Below are 18,270 nucleotides of genomic sequence, written 5' to 3'. Positions count from 1 at the left end.
GTTTAAGTGTACTTGGATTACACTTACAGTATATTAATGACTATCATACAACATGTGCTTTGAATTAGTACATGAAAGCCCATAAGAAGTGCCAAAAAATACATTGCAAGTATGCCCCCAGAAAAATATATATGGGTAGTAATGGTAATAATATACTTATACTATAATAATAGGAATATACACATTTCTGACTTGGGCTTACTGTCATGGATCACTCACTCAGTACATCACTCAGTGTGTACCTAATGGAGACCCCTAGTGGCTGCTTTGACACTTCAACATCACAGCCCCGGCCTAGAGAATATATAGAAACCATTTACTGATAATGGTGGATTCATTACGCCCCTCAGCTAATTTTTTTTCTCAGGTTTTGTGTCTATCATTTAGAGGGGGGGGGGTGACAGTGGCTTGGGAGGTAGAGCAGTCGTCTGGTAATCCAGAGGTTCCCGGTTCAATTCCCGCTCCTCCCGAGCAACGTGTCGAAGTGTCCTTAAGCAAGACACTTAACCCCTAATTGCTCCCGATGAGCAGGTTGGCACCTTGCATGGAATGGTGCTACATGCCGTTTTCCATCATGCTTATACACTTAACTTGTAGTTACTCTATCACTGTCTCTGTGTTTATTTTTGTGTTTATGTGCTGCCTTCACACCCAGTGGAGAGCTCCGAGTGGCAGGCTGTCAAAGCCCCCTTGAAAGTTGTCCTTATCTTGATCTCCTTTTTTCAGAAAAGACCTGAGGTTTCTCAGTGAGGTAGAGGAGGAAATCAAGAAGCTTATTGAGCTTGCAAACAAGGTAAGACGATAAGAGCAACACAGTATTCCACTCAAGAATATGTACATACAAACTCCTGCTAGGCCAAATGTATCATTCATTCATCCTTTGGTGAGGTTCATATAGATAAGTTTCTTGTTTACCATCATTGCTGGGTGCACACACAGTCTTGGGGCAATGAACATTGGTTGTTTGCCACAACTAATGCAATGTTTTGTTGGGACATTTTGTTAATGCATGAATAATGTTGAGAAATAGGTGGATTACTTTAATAGGAATACATTGTGGGAAGTTTACCAGTATACTTCCTCTCTAAGAGGAATGCATTGTGGGAAGTTTACCAGTATGCTTCCTCTCTAAGAGGAATGCATTGTGGGAGGTTTACCAGTATGCTTCCTCTCTAAGAGGAATGCATTGTGGGAAGTTTACCAGTATACTTCCTCTCTAAGAGGAATGCATTGTGGGGAGGTCTACCAGTATGCTTCCTCTTTAAGCGGAATGCATTGTGGGAGGTTTACCAGTAAGCTTCCTCTCCATTGGAACCTTTAGTGGCTCAGACTGTGACAATTGCCTTGATAATTAGTTATCAGAAATTCCAATTCCAGACCACCAAAGGATTTGTGCAATTTATGACACATTACCTTTCTGCCCCCTGGATACACACATCTGTTATGACCTTTGCAGAAAGATCCATCTGTGTTACTTATTTCACTTCATGTATCATAAACTGGGCATGGCTGTAAAGAAGGAGACTATTGTGGTTCCTTTGAACCCCATTGTTTTAGGTTCTGTGGTGATGGCAGGCCTCTTCTCTACACTTTGTTAATTCATCCATTGTCCTGCTTAGCCTGGGCCACAGCCTTTGTACAACTCACTACTTCCTCTTGTCGCTGTACCTGCTCCACTCCCAGCTTCCTCCTTTCTGTGGGACCCGCTTTGCTCCATACTGGCTTCCCCGAGCTGAGCCCTAAGCCCCCCACCTTGTTGCACCTTACAGTACCTACAATATCTGTATGCCTAAGAGCTGCCTCTGCTTCCTGTACTGCCTATCTTTGGTTCCATTGTCTCCCTCTGGTTTGATTTTGGACCAAGTTACCAACTATCTTTGTGCCCTGATAGCAAAAACTCAAATTTATATAAAAGAATAATAATAATGTAAGATGATGTATTAAAGAATTTTTTTTTTTACCTCTGTTGATTCTCTCTTCAGCCATGTTTTGTAGTGCTGTTGAGACTAATACAATTTACCCCCTGCCTTGGGAGAATACTGTAGCATAGCTGAACATTCAAGGTCATGCCTAATCGTAACACACCAACCCCACACGTCTGCAGGGAAAACCCAAGAGGAGCTACTGTTTCCCGCCTATGAACCGAGAGCACCGGAAGATTGTCCACGAGCTGGCCGAGGCCTATGATGTGGAGAGTGTGAGCTACGACAGTGAGCCCAAACGAAACGTGGTCATCACAGCTATCAGGTAAACACTTAGGCCCAAAGGCAACGTGGTCATCACAGCTATCAGGTAAACACTTAGGCCCAAAGGCAACGTGGTCATCACAGCTATCAGGTAAACACTTAGGCCCAAACGAAACGTGGTCATCACAGCTATCAGGTAAACACTTAGGCCCAAACGAAACGTGGTCATCACAGCTATCAGGTAAACACTTAGGCCCAAAGGCAACGTGGTCATCACAGCTATCAGGTAAACACTTAGGCCCAAAGGCAACGTGGTCATCACAGCTATCAGGTAAACACTTAGGACCAAAGGCAACGTGGTCATCACAGCTATCAGGTAAACACTTAGGCCCAAAGGCAACGTGGTCATCACAGCTATCAGGTAAACACTTAGGCCCAAACGAAACGTGGTCATCACAGCTATCAGGTAAACACTTAGGCCCAAAGGCAACGTGGTCATCACAGCTATCAGGTAAACACTTAGGCCCAAAGGCAACGTGGTCATCACAGCTATCAGGTAAACACTTAGGCCCAAAGGCAACGTGGTCATCACAGCTATCAGGTAAACACTTAGGCCCAAAGGCAACGTGGTCATCACAGCTATCAGGTAAACACTTAGGCCCAAAGGCAACGTGGTCATCACAGCTATCAGGTAAACACTTAGACCCAAAGGCAACGTGGTCATCACAGCTATCGGGTAAACACTTAGGCCCAAAGGCAACGTGGTCATCACAGCTATCAGGTAAACACTTAGGCCCAAAGGCAACGTGGTCATCACAGCCATCAGGTAAACACTTAGGCCCAAAGGCAACGTGGTCATCACAGCTATCGGGTAAACACTTAGGCCCAAAGGCAACGTGGTCATCACAGCCATCAGGTAAACACTTAGGCCCAAAGGCAACGTGGTCATCACAGCTATCAGGTAAACACTTAGGCCCAAAGGCAACGTGGTCATCACAGCTATCAGGTAAACACTTAGGCCCAAAGGCAACGTGGTCATCACAGCCATCAGGTAAACACTTAGGCCCAAAGGCAACGTGGTCATCACAGCTATCAGGTAAACACTTAGGCCCAAAGGCAACGTGGTCATCACAGCTATCGGGTAAACACTTAGGCCCAAAGGCAACGTGGTCATCACAGCTATCGGGTAAACACTTAGGCCCAAAGGCAACGTGGTCATCACAGCTATCGGGTAAACACTTAGGCCCTAAGGCAACGTGGTCATCACAGCTATCAGGTAAACACTTAGGCCCAAAGGCAACGTGGTCATCACAGCTATCGGGTAAACACTTAGGCCCAAAGGCAACGTGGTCATCACAGCTATCAGGTAAACACTTAGGCCCAAAGGCAACGTGGTCGTCACAGCTATCAGGTAAACACTTAGGCCCAAAGGCAACGTGGTCGTCACAGCTATCAGGTAAACACTTAGGCCCAAAGGCAACGTGGTCGTCACAGCTATCAGGTAAACACTTAGGCCCAAAGGCAACATGGTCATCACAGCTATCAGGTAAACACTTAGGCCCAAAGGCAACGTGGTCATCACAGCTATCAGGTAAACACTTAGGCCCAAAGGCAACGTGGTCATCGCAGCTATCAGGTAAACACTTAGGCCCAAACGCAACGTAAACACAGGTAGGGCTGACCCTGATTAGTCGAATAGTCGACTAATCGATCGAAAGGGGCAGTAGTCGACAGCCAACCTCTTAGTCTAATGCAAACAAAAAATAAAAAATGTATAATACATTTTTTTTTTTTTTTTTTTTTTTTATAAAGCAAAGGGGCATAGAACCGTGGCTAACGCTAATGGCACACATACCAGTGAGGCTAACTGTCTATGAAAACGGGCACAGAGGCACTGAAAAGAGGATTTCACCCATCTAATGAAAAAGAAAGCAATACGCTTGGACCAGCACTCACAGATTTTAGTATATTTAATGGCAGCCTGAAACAAACATGTTTCGGAACTATTATGTTCCTTCCTCAGTGTTGATGGCTAGCTACCCATCTAATGAACACACTAGACTAGACAAATATCAAGATGTATCCATCAGTGGATCAATTGCATGCTTTCGCAGAGGACAAGAAGCCTTCAGTCGACTCCTTCAGACATTAAAGCACCCCCCACAGCCCAAATGGAATGATAAAAAATATACATATATTATTATAATTTTTTGCATTCAGGGGGGTAGTCGACTATCGGCAAATTTCGGCCAATCAAAGTCGACTATCCAAATCCTTAGTCGGGGACAGCCCTACTATCAGGTAAACACTTAGGCCCAAACGTAACGTGGTCATCACCGCTATCAGGTAAACACTCCTGTCTGTACAAGCTGACTGAAGCTCACCGAAATCTACTTTGTGTGCACCGTGGAGTAAATTTCAGCGAGCCTCAGTCAGCTTGCACAGACGGGAGCTTGTTGAGCCCATTGACTTTGCATGTGGTTTGTGTGGCTAACTAGCCGGAGCTAGTATGAGGAACAGCATGGATTGTATCGAGAAAGGACTATAATGATCAACATCATCACATTGATAAGTTAGAAATAGGGCTAGGGAAAGAAAAATCTGAACTATCCCTTTAAGCAAGTTGTCTGGAAATGCTTATCCGTGTCACAAAGGAATGACTATGCGCTACATGCTCTCTATCCTTCCGTGTGTCCAGGGGCAAGTCCAGCGCTCCCAACTCAACCCTGACATCACTCATCGAGAGGGAAACCACTACCAGGGCCCCGCCCCCCATCGCCCACATAAAACAGCACAGTGGCAAGTAAGTAATCAGCTTTCAACACACACACACCTGATATACACACACACACCTGATACATGCATGCACACACACACACACACACACACACACACACACACACACACACATGATAGATAGATACATACATATACACACACACACACACCTGATACATGCATGCACACACACACACACACACACACACACACACACATGATAGATAGATACATACATATACACACACACACACCATATACATGCATACACACACACACACACACACACACACACACACACACACACACACACATGATAGATAGATATATACACACACACACACACCATATACATGCATGCATACACACACACACACACACACACACACACACATGATAGATGGATACATACATATACACACACACACCATATACATGCATGCATACACACACACACACACACCGCTGATATTTTAGTCAACAAAGTTTTGTTTTATCAGGTTTGATACGCTGGGAAAGTCCTGCCTCTTTTTGACGTACGGTAACCTCATGCAAAAAAGAATAGTTAAGATAAGATGTTCCTTTATTGATCCCCTTGGGGGAATTCAGGCATCATAGCAGCATGGGGGGAGGGGGGAGGGGAGGTACAGGTAGTAGAAGACATGATACAGGTCGTAAATTTAAATGGGCAGTGTAAACAATATAATTAACTCGGCATGCGCATAAGGGCAAGTAGGCAGTGTAAAAACGTCAAGGTGCAAGATGAGGGTATGTATGCCCTCTAATTATATTAGCCCTACAATAAATATAGTGACAATATATACAATACAATACACTAGGGATGTCCCGATCACATTTGTTTGCTCCCGATCCGATCCCGATCATGTGATTTTGAGTATCTACCGATACCGATCTTTCCCGATCTGATCTTTCCCAACTAGTGGGTGTCCCTCATCCTTGACATAAATCATTTGATGTATAATTAAATCAAAGGAAATGCGTTTGTTTTGGCAAATTCTTCTGCTCTGTGTGACAATAAATAAATGAATGATGATATGTAATTTAAAACCAAAACTAAGGCCTCAGTATGAGTTCAAGACGTGAACATGGTCATGTTTGTTGAAAAAAATATATATATTTTTTTTCCTCTTTTTTTTTCCGATCCCGATCTTCTGAAAATCACGTGATCGGATCGGGACATCCCTACAATGCACGGTTCACAGCGCCCCCTTGTGTCCACCTGTTAGCATTGAGACTAGCGGTGTCAAACGTAGCCCTGCATTAGCTTACACTCCAGTAAGAGAACAGTATCGGTCATCAAACGACAAATAACAGCTGGCTAATGCACATATAAGATGGCTTACATAGCAGTCGGGTACAGGGTTAACATCCCACAGTGCTATGGCCGAAATAACCGTTGCTCTGATAAGTTGATGCTTTTTTTCCAGAGGGTTGTTTAAACTTTTATCTTTATTGAAATCTATAACAAGATAACGTGAGTACTGTAAGTGGGTCACATCTTGCACTGATAAGTCAGCATGGCCTTATGACCTGTACATCTGAACCAGAAGGAAGATCGGTCATGGTGGAACGTGGTGAGGTGCTTGTTGCTCCAATGCAGGGCTGCGAGGGGCACACAGGCGTGGCCACGGTGACTTTCCCAGCGTATCGAGAGAGGCTTGTCTGCTTTCCATATGTGACCATCATCCATTCTAGGGGTGTAACGGTACACAAACACCACGGTACGGTACGTACCTCGGTTTTGAAGTCACGGTTTGGTATGGTTTTCGGTACAGTGGGGGAAAGTTTGGCTTTCCATGTTCCACTCAGGGGTGATGTAGTGTGCAGTAACTAATTGTACTTGTAGGGCTGTCAACGAATATTCTATATTGAAATGAATAATCGACTTGTAAAAAAATATTAATAATTAATTATATTAGATTGTGAGAGAAAAAAAACAGCCCCCGGTGGGCGGTCGTTGGTGGTTAACATACCGCTGTATTCGTTCGGTACACTACACAGCCGTTCGGTACGGTACGGTACACACTGAAACTTGTTCGGTTCTGTACGGATACATGTACCTTTACACCCCTAATACATTCTCATTCCTTACATGTTTGCAGGTCTCAAACCTGTGTCGTTTCTGTTACCAGGGCCGACGCTGGAAGCGGCACCTGGTCCAAGATGTTTAAAGAGGAACCGGTGATCGATTATTTTGACGTCCAGGATTAACATGACCTGCGATCAGGAAATGCTCAGGACATGTTTAAAACCGATGTCTGCATCTGCAGGACAAGTCTCACTCGATGACCCGTTATCTTGTTTGTGTTCTACATGACTTCCCTGCAGACTTTAAAGGGATGGTTTGGGTTTTTTGGAGATTAAGTTGTTGCAGGACAAGTCTCACTTGATGACCCGTTATCTTGTTTGTGTTCTACATGACTTCCCTGCAGACTTTAAAGGGATAGCTTGGGTTTTTGGACATTAAGTTGTATGAAATGTTTGCCAGTTGTGGATGCAACGCTATTGGCTTTCTTACCAAGTCCCATGGTCGGGAGTTCTTCCCAGGTTCTGAGCGAATTGGGAAGCTTTAGACGGGCAGCAAGCGGCAGAAACGGAGTCTTGAAACCAAAAGGTTTTAACAACAACATACAAGCAAAACACCAAGTCTTTGTCCTCTAGCATTTAGCTGACAGGCCGCGTTACCTGTAAACAGGCTCCAGTGCATAGTAGGGATGTGCAAGGATATCCAGTTAGCCGGTTAACCAGTCATTTAAAATTAACCGGATATGAATGTTAATTAGCATTTTTCTAATATTATTTTGTATGGATTGTATAGGGTCAATGTTAAAAAATAAAGTGAACACTAGAGATGGTGCTTTCTCTACTTTTAGATTATTTCTTCTCACCACCCCAGAAAATATTTCCATCTATACTTATACTAGCTCTCCTGAAAACACACCTCAAGACTACACTGGGCATGCGCATGCTTTACTATGTAGTACTCGTTGAGTTATAACAGTGCATGCTTTACTATGTAGTACTTGTTGAGTTCTAACAGCGCATGTCTCAGTGTGTACTCTAACTACTTGTTGAGTTCTAACAGTGTGTGCCTGTGTATTAAACCGTCAATGGGTAATAATCATGGATTATCAAAGGACATACAATACTGCCCAAGAAAAACCCTGGGAACAACGTTATGAAGCAGAAAGAGGCCAATGGCTCCATCCACTTTTAAAGGGATTGTTCCCATTTATTATTTTTTTTAAACTAGCCCTAGTTTCGACAAAAAGGTATGCACACTTTTTATTGCCATTCTCGGAGTAGTGTTGTTTATGATCAATAAGGATGATTGACGACAAGCGCATCACTGTAAACCCTGCTGCTAGTGGGCGTTTGTGCTGTGTGGTGAAATTAGTTGTGGGCATATAGTGTTTACTTGGCTCCATTGTCATTTCAGAAGATGCAATCATATTTTCTATCTGTGCACATGGGCCGCCGTTGTTTGTTTGTTTGTTTTTGGAAGCAAGAGTGGGTGTTCGCGTCGTAATTTTCGCAGTCTCCGTCTCTGCATGTTCACTACTACGCAATCCCGGATTTAGCAAATGAAGACCGTACTGAATTAGAATGTGAAATGGGCTGATGCACAGGGCAGACCACTTGGAACCACGTAGTGTAAAAGGAGAGAAAAACGCGGCTAACCGATTTTCATCCCGTTAATGGCGGCAGATAGCCGGCTCTCAAAATAACCATTATGCACATCCCTAGTGTGTAGTAATACACCAGCTTTTTTCCAATAAACGAAATGCTGCCAAGTAGCAGAATCTGGGAGGGTGGTAATGTTGTGTTAGAAATAGGTAACCCTGCCTGCACGTTGTGGTGTGGAACTTTGGGATTTCAAAACCCCATTTGCTTCCAGTTCGCTCTGAAACCGACCAGAACCAGATCTCCGACCAACGGGAAGTAAAGCTAATAGCTTTGCAGCCATTACACTACTGTCAAGTATTTCATACAACTTACAAAGATCTGAAGTCTGAACTCAACTAATTCACCCACACTCTGCTTTTTGATCCATAGACTAATAAAACATTTTAATGTTTGACAATTTCTTGAATTGTTTTTATTTATTTATTTTTGACGCTGAGCACTACAGTGAGGTCCAGAAGTATTTGGACATAAATACATTTTATGGTTCTACACTGTTATTACTTGGGATGTGAAAGGACACAATGGTTAACTTATGACGTTTAATTTGAAGGTATCTTCAGACTTCAGCCAAATCAGATGATTCCTTAAAGGGATCGTTCCCATTCTTTTTGTAAAACTAGCCCTAGGTTTCACGTCATCAGGTTGATCGGTAGTGTCCTTTCTCAACACAATCCATGCTGTTCCTCATACTAGCTGCGGAGCATTAACCTCAAACCAATGCAATATCAATGGGGTCGAGCTCCTATCTGTACAAGCTGACTGAGGCTTACTGAGATGTACTCCATGATGCACACAACATAGATTTAAGTGAGCTTCAGTCAGCTTGTACAGATGGGAGCTCGACCCCATTGATATTGCATTGGTTTGAGGCGAACTATCTGGAGCTAGTATGAGGAACAGCATGGATTGTACTGAGAAAGGACTGACTACTGATCATCATCATTGGTGAGTAAGAAATGGGGCTGGGGTTCCTAAAATCACAACTATCCTTTTTCAGAGAACCACAGTATTTGTAGGCCACATATTAAAATGAGTTGAATTTGGCTGATATATCCTTAAATATCAGTTTCTCTTCAGCATTTGAATTCTAAAGGCCAGTGAAGGCCCATTGACTATCACAATGACGGGTCACACCCAGTTCCTCTATTAAAAAAAAAATAATAATAATAAACGTATCTCCGGGCTCGAATCCGGGTGTCAGCATTGCCTCCGGCTTGGCCCGGCCGTCATACTAGCTCAATTGGCAGAGCCAGTGGGTGGAAGTCAATGGGTGGTGATTTGGACGTTGTGGACAGCGACTCCTACAGGTCGGTTGGGGGGACGCCTGCACAGCAGAGACAGGAAATAGCGGGGGTAGTGTGAGCCAATGAGAGTCCGCGCTGGCAGGTGAAAAGATGTGACAGGCTGCCTCATGTACCGGAGGGGACACGTGATGCAAGGCTTCTATCCTCCCTACAACCGACCAGTGGGGGGCATAGTCGAGCAACGTTCAAGACAGGGGAGGGGAGAATTGGAAACACGAAATTGGGATGGGAGGAAAAAATAGAAAAATAAGGAGAAAAAGTGGATCAAAAAAATTATAATAAACTTATCCTCTGGGAAGTTTGACTGGGCAGACTGCAGTTTCCAGCTTCACACAGGAGCTTCCCAGTACAAATTCCACCCTGTACCATTTGTTACAGAGCAGCTCCACTGAAGCAGTTGATGGTAACTGAAGTGAGCTACAATGTGACGACCATTCTGGTGAAGAGAGCTACAATGTGACGACCATTCTGGTGAAGTGAGCTGCAATGTGACGACCATTCTGGTGAAGTGAGCTACAATGTGACGACCATTCTGGTGAAGAGAGCTACAATGTGACGACCATTCTGGTGAAGTGAGCTGCAATGTGACGACCATTCTGGTGAAGTGAGCTACAATGTGACGACCATTCTGGTGAAGTGAGCTACAATGTGCCAACCATTCTGGTGAAGTGAGCTACAATGTGCCAACCATTAATCATTAGTGCCCAACACTAGTACTTTATAGATGGACTGTACTCTAGCCCTATTTCCTACTCCCCAATGATGCTGTTGATCGGTAGAATTCTTCCTCCGCACAATCCATGCTGTTCCTCATGCTAGCTCTGGATAGTTGGCCACAAATCAACACAAAGTGTTGCTCACTGCAGTCTACTCGGTGTGCATGGTGGAGTACATTTCAGTACATTTGCCATCACTGTAACTCGGATAGTGAATGAGTTACCTAGTTGTGTTGGCTATTATTGATAGGCCTATTTATTTTGTTATAGGATGGCCTAAAGATGTTTCCTGTTGATGTTCATGTTAAGATGCATTAAGTTATGTATTTGTCAACTTGTCAATGCAATTCCACTTTCAAATGTTCTTCCTCCTTGCCTTCTTTTTAAGATGTTTCCCATTAAAACACATTAATAATAATACATTTGATTTATAAAGCGCTTTTCAAGAACCCAAAGACGCTGACAATGAGCAAAACGAATGAACAGAGAAACAAAGAACCACAGGGAATAAGCAACGGTATGAAAACGCAGGACATACAACCACGGGTAACAGATACAGAGTCCAGTAGGGGAACAGTCAGGGAAGTAAGGAAACCGAGGGGAGGGGGGGGGGGGGGGGCGCAGGAGAGGAGAGGACATTGTGACAACCAACCCCATGATGGGGTTGGTTGTCACAATGTGTCAGTGTCTTTGATAGGTAATTTCCTCTTTGTTATAATATGTTGGAAAATGAGAGGGATACACATTTCAAGCCAACATCGTAAGCTTCAATTGAATGTAGGAATGACTATTGAAAGATGTTTTGATGATGAGCAATTCACACGAGAGTACAAAGTGTGACAACCATCCCCGTTCTCCCTTACAGGTGATACATTAAAGGAAAGAGCAACATATAAGTGTCTTAGTAAGGTGTTGGGCCACTGGAACAGCTTTAATGTGCCTTTGGGCAGATTCTACAAGTATCCGGTGTTCCATCCCTCCAGTGAAGTACCATTCTTCCAAAGGATGTTCCCTCATTTGTTGTTTTGATGATGGTGGTGGAGAGCTCTGTCTAACGCGTCGATCCCCTCTAGCTTTATCCCCGAGAGGCAAACTCAGCTGGCCGTCGGTCGAGGTCCACCAACGCTTCCTTCCAGTCTGACCTTGAAGTTAGAGATGCAAGCTGATAACTGACTCAGAATTGAGTCACAAATGAGTCGGTTGTTATCCATGAAATGTCTGATGAAACAAATTAAACATTGGTATCATTTCATATTATGGTACACATACAATAATATGGAAATAACATGTTACCTTGTAATCTCAAGTAAGATGAGTAAAACGTTTTAATTATGCACGCGTGCTTTCTCAGGTCAACCATACTATCTAATCGTAATTACAAATATTTACATGTTTGTTATTACACAGTAATTACCCTGTAATATAAGTGCCACAGCAACTTTTAGTTTGGTCTTCATTATTATTATTGCTACAGCCTGAATCTCTCGAGTCTGTAACTATGCCTTGTTCATTGTCACAATTTTACAAAGAGGCTTGATTGATTGATTGAAAACTTTATTAACAGATTGCAGAATGGGTACAATACAGTACAGCTCAATACACACAATTGTTAAGGGGATGCAGACCCGAGAAAGACTTTCGTCTTGTTTACATCAGGGTCCCCCAGGCACTATGTCTTGTCACAGCGATGATGTTACAAAGAGGCACTATCTTGTCACAGCGATTACGTTACAAAGAGGCACTATGTCTTGTCACAGCGATGATGTTACAAAGAGGCACTACTGTATATTTTGGCTCATTTGAAAGGCTATACAAAAGAGTCAGTGATAATAAAGGGAAACTTCACAGGAGAGGCTTGACTCAGGCTTGTTCTCTTGACATGGACTCGTACTCAGTTAACTTGAGACTTGACATGGACTCGTACTCAGTTAACTTGAGACTTGACATGGACTCGTACTCTGTTAACTTGAGACTTGACATGGACTTGTACTCGGTTAACTTGAGACTTGACATGGACTCGTACTCAGTTAACTTGAGACTTGACATGGACTCGTACTCTGTTAACTTGAGACTTGACATGGACTTGTACTCCGTTGAGACTTGAGACTTGACATGGACTCGTACTCAGTTAACTTGAGACTTGACATGGACTTGTACTCAGTTAACTTGAGACTTGACATGGACTTGTACTCAGTTAACTTGAGACTTGACATGGACTCGTACTCAGTTAACTTGAGACTTGACATGGACTCGTACTCAGTTAACTTGAGACTTGACATGGACTTGTACTCAGTTAACTTGAGACTTGACATGGACTTGTACTCAGTTAACTTGAGACTTGACATGGACTCGTACTCAGTTAACTTGAGACTTGACATGGACTCGTACTCAGTTAACTTGAGACTTGACATGGACTTGTACTCAGTTGAGACTTGACATGGACTTGTACTCAGTTGAGACTTGATTGATTGATTTAAAACTTTATTAACAGATTGCAGAATGGGTACAGTACAGTACAGCTCAATACATACAATTGTTAAGGGGATGCAGACCAGAGAAAGACTTTCGTCTTGTTTACATCAGGGTCCCCCATTTTCAATTCATCATAACATACACGACATACAGATAGACAGTACTGCTACATCTATACATTTATGACATACCAGATTTGCAAATACTTGATATTAAGGCCATGAGTCCATTACTGTAGGGAATTTACATAAATGGGACGAAGAGCCTGAAAGAATGAGCTAATTCCCCCATCATCACAAAAGAAGAACTCTTGGAACCAAATGTAGGTTAAAGGTCATGTCCTGTCTCAACTTGTCAAGCTTCACAGCCAAGAATAAAATTACACTTCTAAAGGGTCCTTTTGAGCTCCCCGGATGTTCTAGCTACTGCTAGGCATCTAGTCAGAAGTATACAGACCATGTTTCACTATTGTCAGAAGTCTACAGACCATGTTTCACTAGAAGTGTAGACGCTAATAATTTCTCCCGATGAGCAGGTCGGCACCTTGCATGGTTGCCTCCGCTGTCAGTGTGTGAATGTGTGAGTGAATGGGTAAAATGTGAGGAACATTGTAAAGCGCTTTGGATAAAAGCGCTATATAAATTTAGCCATTTACCATGTTTCGCTATACTGTCAGACGTCTACAGACCATGTTTCAGAGCCCTTTGGATTTTCTCATAGTAGTTGAGATTTCATCTAAATGTGATTGAAAAGATTGTCCCTGCCTTGGAAGGAAATTATAATCTGATGAATGAAAACGTTATTCAACAGATTGCAGAATGGGTACAATACAGTACGGCTCAATAATACACACACTTGTTAAGGGGATGCAGACCAGAGAAAGACGTTTTGTCTTATTTGTCCCTCATTTTCAATTCATAGTGTTCAATCTCATTGTGTATACTTTTATGCTACGGAAGGAAATACAGTTTGAAGTATTTTAACTGCTTGCCAAAATGCTATTGCTATTGCTATACCACTTTGGGTTGTAACTCTTGATCAAATCATTTTGACTTTCAGCGAGTGACTCATCAATAACAATGAAGTCAATTGATGCGAATAATGTGTTTGATATATTCCTGACATATTCAGTAGGCCTGTTTTGATTGATTGACATTTTTATTAACAGATTGCAGAATGGGTACAATAATACAGTACAGCTCAATACACACAATTGTTAAGGGGATGCAGACCAGAGAAAGACTTTCATCTTGTTTACAATCAGGGTCCCCCATTTTCAATTCATCATAACATACATGACATACATGACTATGCTTGCACCTCATGGTACCAAAGCACCTCAAAGGCACTAAAAACCAAATTACAAACATCTCAAAACAAACTAGTCAGACTACTGCTTGACCTGACTCCTGGAACCCACCTCACCCCTGCACACTTTGCCAACCTAGGATGGCTTAGAGTAGACGACAGAGTACAGCAACTTGCAATGGGCCTGGTCTACAAGATACACTACGCGACCAAGGTACCCATGTACATGTCAAAATACTTCCCAAAGGTCAGTGAATACCACGATCACAACACTAGAGGGAGATCCACAAATAATGTAAAACCCAGATTCGGCTCAAACAAGGGACTAAACACGTTTCACAATTATGCCACATCAATGTGGAACGCCCTACCCAAAGCTGTAAAGGAATGTGAATCACTACCCACCTTCAAAAACACTCTCAAAGAACACCTACGGGAGACTGCAATTCTAAACTGGCCCCTACAAATGTCCTAACCCAGTTGTACAATAAAGACCAAGCATGGCTTTGTCAGTATTCCAATGTACAGTGCCCCCCCCCCACCTCTAATGTACAGCCCCACCCAACCCCACCCCACCTACCCAACCTCCTCCAATGTACAGTTTCTATGTCAAATGTATATACACTCTTTTTCTGGATTTTTTTTAGTATCACAAACTACTGTATTTGCAAATCTGGTATGTCATAAATGTATAGATGTAGCAGTACTGTCTATATGTCGTGTGTGTCATATGATGAATTGAAAATGGGGGACCCTGATGGAAACAAGACGAAAGTCTTTCTCAGGTCTGCATCCTCTTAACAATTGTATGTATTGAGCTGTACTGTACTGTACCCATTCTGCAATCTGTTAATAAACTTTTCAATCAATCAATCAATCAATGACATACAGGTATACTGTTGCATCTAGACATTTATGACATACCAGATCTACAAATATACAGTACTGTTTGTGTACAAAAGGAGTCTAAAAAGAGAGTATTACATTTGAGGGGGAAGACTCTTATCAATAACACTAGCAATGAAGTCAATTGATCATCATTATTGATGCGAATACTGTGTTTGATATACTCCTGACATATTCACCTGTGCTGTGTGTACTATAGCTTGTTGTCAATATTAATATTTTACAGTAGCCCTATCCGTGAAATAATACGAGTACGCGGGTATCAACAGCTTGTGGGGTAATAATTTGATGACACTCCCTGCCGGTGGGTAATTTTTCATTTTCTCCAGCAGAGCCCGCGCCTGCGCGCCTCTCTCCCCGAACAAGGCTTCACCAATCCCCGCTCCATCCCCGACGCGGCGTCCTGGGAGTCAGTGCTGTAAGTCGCGGCTCTGCCAGTACAGTCAGTAATGGGGAAGTAGTGATAGAGACGCGACTGAAGAGCCGTGAGGAAGTTGAGGACTCGAAACAGTGTGCTGATCGGACCGGACAGCTCCACGGGGGGACATTATTCTACAGTTGCTGTTGTTGAGTATTATCCTAAACAACCCGTATAGTGATGGAGAGAAAGGTAGGCGATGGTTCTCTCTTCTGCTACACTGTGGTAATGTGAAATATTTTGAATTATTAACATCACAGTTGCCTTGCTCGGGTCTCTCCACTGCTTATCATAGGGAATGGAACCGTAGCCACCATTAATACAACTATTGTTTTATTATTCCCTCTGCCTGCTGCCCACGGGTTCTGTTATTAATTATTAAGGCGCATTGCAACTCCGAGTGGTGCGCACGGGACTTTCTCCTCCCGTCTCCGTCTGGCTGGCTGTAATAATAATAACATTAGGATATCTAGCTATATCACCTAAAAAAAAGATGCCAGAATTCATTTAAAATCGTGTTTATTATTCCATGGGATATATACTCGCGAGGTACATCATGCCCGCATGTCGCCTTACCTTATATGATGAGCATACACAGAATGACGGTTGAGAATATGTTATTATTATGGACTGTAAGGCTACAGTAGCCTCTGTCTGCATCATCATCATCACCATCATCACCACCACCACAGCACTGTGTAGTTGCACTTGCACCCTCGCCCTTTCCCCTCCTCGCCCCCACCCTGGCCCGTTTTCCACCCGACGCGGACGCGATCGGCTTGTTAACCTTGACTGCTGTAGGGAAACGGACATTTGGAGTTCTGTCTGTATACATGTAGTCTATCATGTGTCTGGGGTGGGGGACCCTGATGTAAACAAGACAAACGTCTTTCTCTGCTCTGCATCCCCTTAACAATTGTGTGTATTGAGCCGTACTGTATTGTACCCATTCTGCAATCTGTTAAATAAAGTTTTCATTCATTCGTTCGTTCATTCATTCATTCATTCATTCATTCATTCATTCATTCATTCATTCATTCAGTCTGTCTGTCTGTATAGGAGACAAGTCACCAACCCCTCGCCTCCTCCTGGCGCAACCACGCTGTCAAATTCCTGCTCCTACCCCCTACCTCACATGGTGGTACTGGTACCTAATAGCGCGGCTCAATCTGTTTTGAATTTTGTAAGGAAAACTTTCAGACTCATTGTTTGTGATCTGATACCATCTGCTTGCCTTGCCAAGAAGAGGAAATAAATTGGCGCGTATGTATATGGCATTTACCCAGTTTTAAATACGCTGTTCAACAGGAAAATGTATTTTAGTTTTTTGTATTACTCAAATGCTATTTTGTGTTGTGTAGTTTGTGTATAGCCTATAATTACATGACCACAGACAGTCTAACAAAGAAGTTTACATGCCTCATTCCTTGAGCCAGGTATGCTTCCAGTGGAACCACTTCTAACCTGTTTCCATCAAGATTTATGTGGAATCTTCCATAAACTTTATGACCGTATATAGTTAAAGGGGCACTTCACCAAAAAAACGATGGTGATTTATTTTGCACATATAGTCTCTCACACACATCCAAAAACTCTAACCAGTCGCGTTGCACACATTTGTTTAATTTGACAGTTATTGAGAGTAAATGTGGCCACCAGTGATGTTATCGGGTACAATGAATCCTTGTGTTGTGTTCATTACGGCTCAGTGAAATGATAAGGTAGCAGTCCCTATAATACAAGCTATTGCCATTTTTTCATCGACATCATTTCATGGAGCTGTGATTAACGCAACAAAAGGATGCAATGCCCCAGATGACACCACTGGTGGCCATATTCAAACTAATTTACTCTCAATAACTGTCGAGCTGAATGAATGTGTGCAAAACTGTTTTTGGTTTTGTGTGAGATTATGTGCAAAATAAATCAGCATTGTCTTTTGGCGAAGTGCCACTTAAGCCTCCTCCTCCCCCAATTTGTGTTTCACATATATAGGTCAAAAGGAGGCTACAGAGGCTTATATACATTTTTTTATTTTATTTCTGAACCCAACATCCACCACAATGTGCAACATAACGTATGTGTGCTGAGTGTTAGGACGTAATACCTTATGTGAGGTGAGTGTTAGGATGTAATAACGTATGTGAGGTGAGTGTTAGGATGTAATAACTATGTGAGGTGAGTGTTAGGATGTAATAACTATGTGAGGTGAGTGTTAGGATGTAATAACGTATGTGAGGTGAGTGTTAGGATGTAATAACGTATGTGAGGTGAGTGTTAGGATGTAATAACTATGTGAGGTGAGTGTTAGGATGTAATAACGTATGTGAGGTGAGTGTTAGGATGTAATAACTATGTGTGCTGAGTGTTAGGATGTAATACCTTATGTGAGGTGAGTGTTAGGATGTAATAACTATGTGAGGTGAGTGTTAGGATGTAATACCTTATGTGAGGTGAGTGTTAGGATGTAATAA

At 42.7% G+C, this 18,270-nt stretch overlaps 1 protein-coding gene across 2 annotated transcripts in view; it reads left to right on the top strand.

Moving 5' to 3' along the window:
• nfx1 (nuclear transcription factor, X-box binding 1) overlaps nucleotides 1-9,061 on the top strand; it is a 51,535-nt gene extending 42,474 nt beyond the window's left edge. The window contains exons 20-23 of one of the 2 annotated variants that reach the window (XM_084326091.1): nucleotides 727-793; nucleotides 2,105-2,247; nucleotides 4,885-4,989; nucleotides 7,118-9,061. In XM_084326091.1, coding sequence (XP_084182217.1) covers nucleotides 727-793; nucleotides 2,105-2,247; nucleotides 4,885-4,989; nucleotides 7,118-7,196 — 394 coding nt within the window. In that variant the 3' untranslated portion in view covers nucleotides 7,197-9,061. Of the gene's footprint in view, nucleotides 1-726; nucleotides 794-2,104; nucleotides 2,248-4,884; nucleotides 4,990-7,087 lie in introns of both variants that reach the window. The other variant, XM_084326090.1, reaches the window with a different exon arrangement.
• Nucleotides 9,062-18,270: the final 9,209 nt, after the last annotated feature.

The sequence above is a fragment of the Notolepis coatsorum genome (genome assembly GCF_963971535.1).
Source record: "Notolepis coatsorum genome assembly, chromosome: 12".
Taxonomy (NCBI): domain Eukaryota; kingdom Metazoa; phylum Chordata; class Actinopteri; order Aulopiformes; family Paralepididae; genus Notolepis; species Notolepis coatsorum.
Note: the sequence above shows the minus strand (reverse complement) of the source record. Positions and strands in the feature narration are given on the sequence as shown.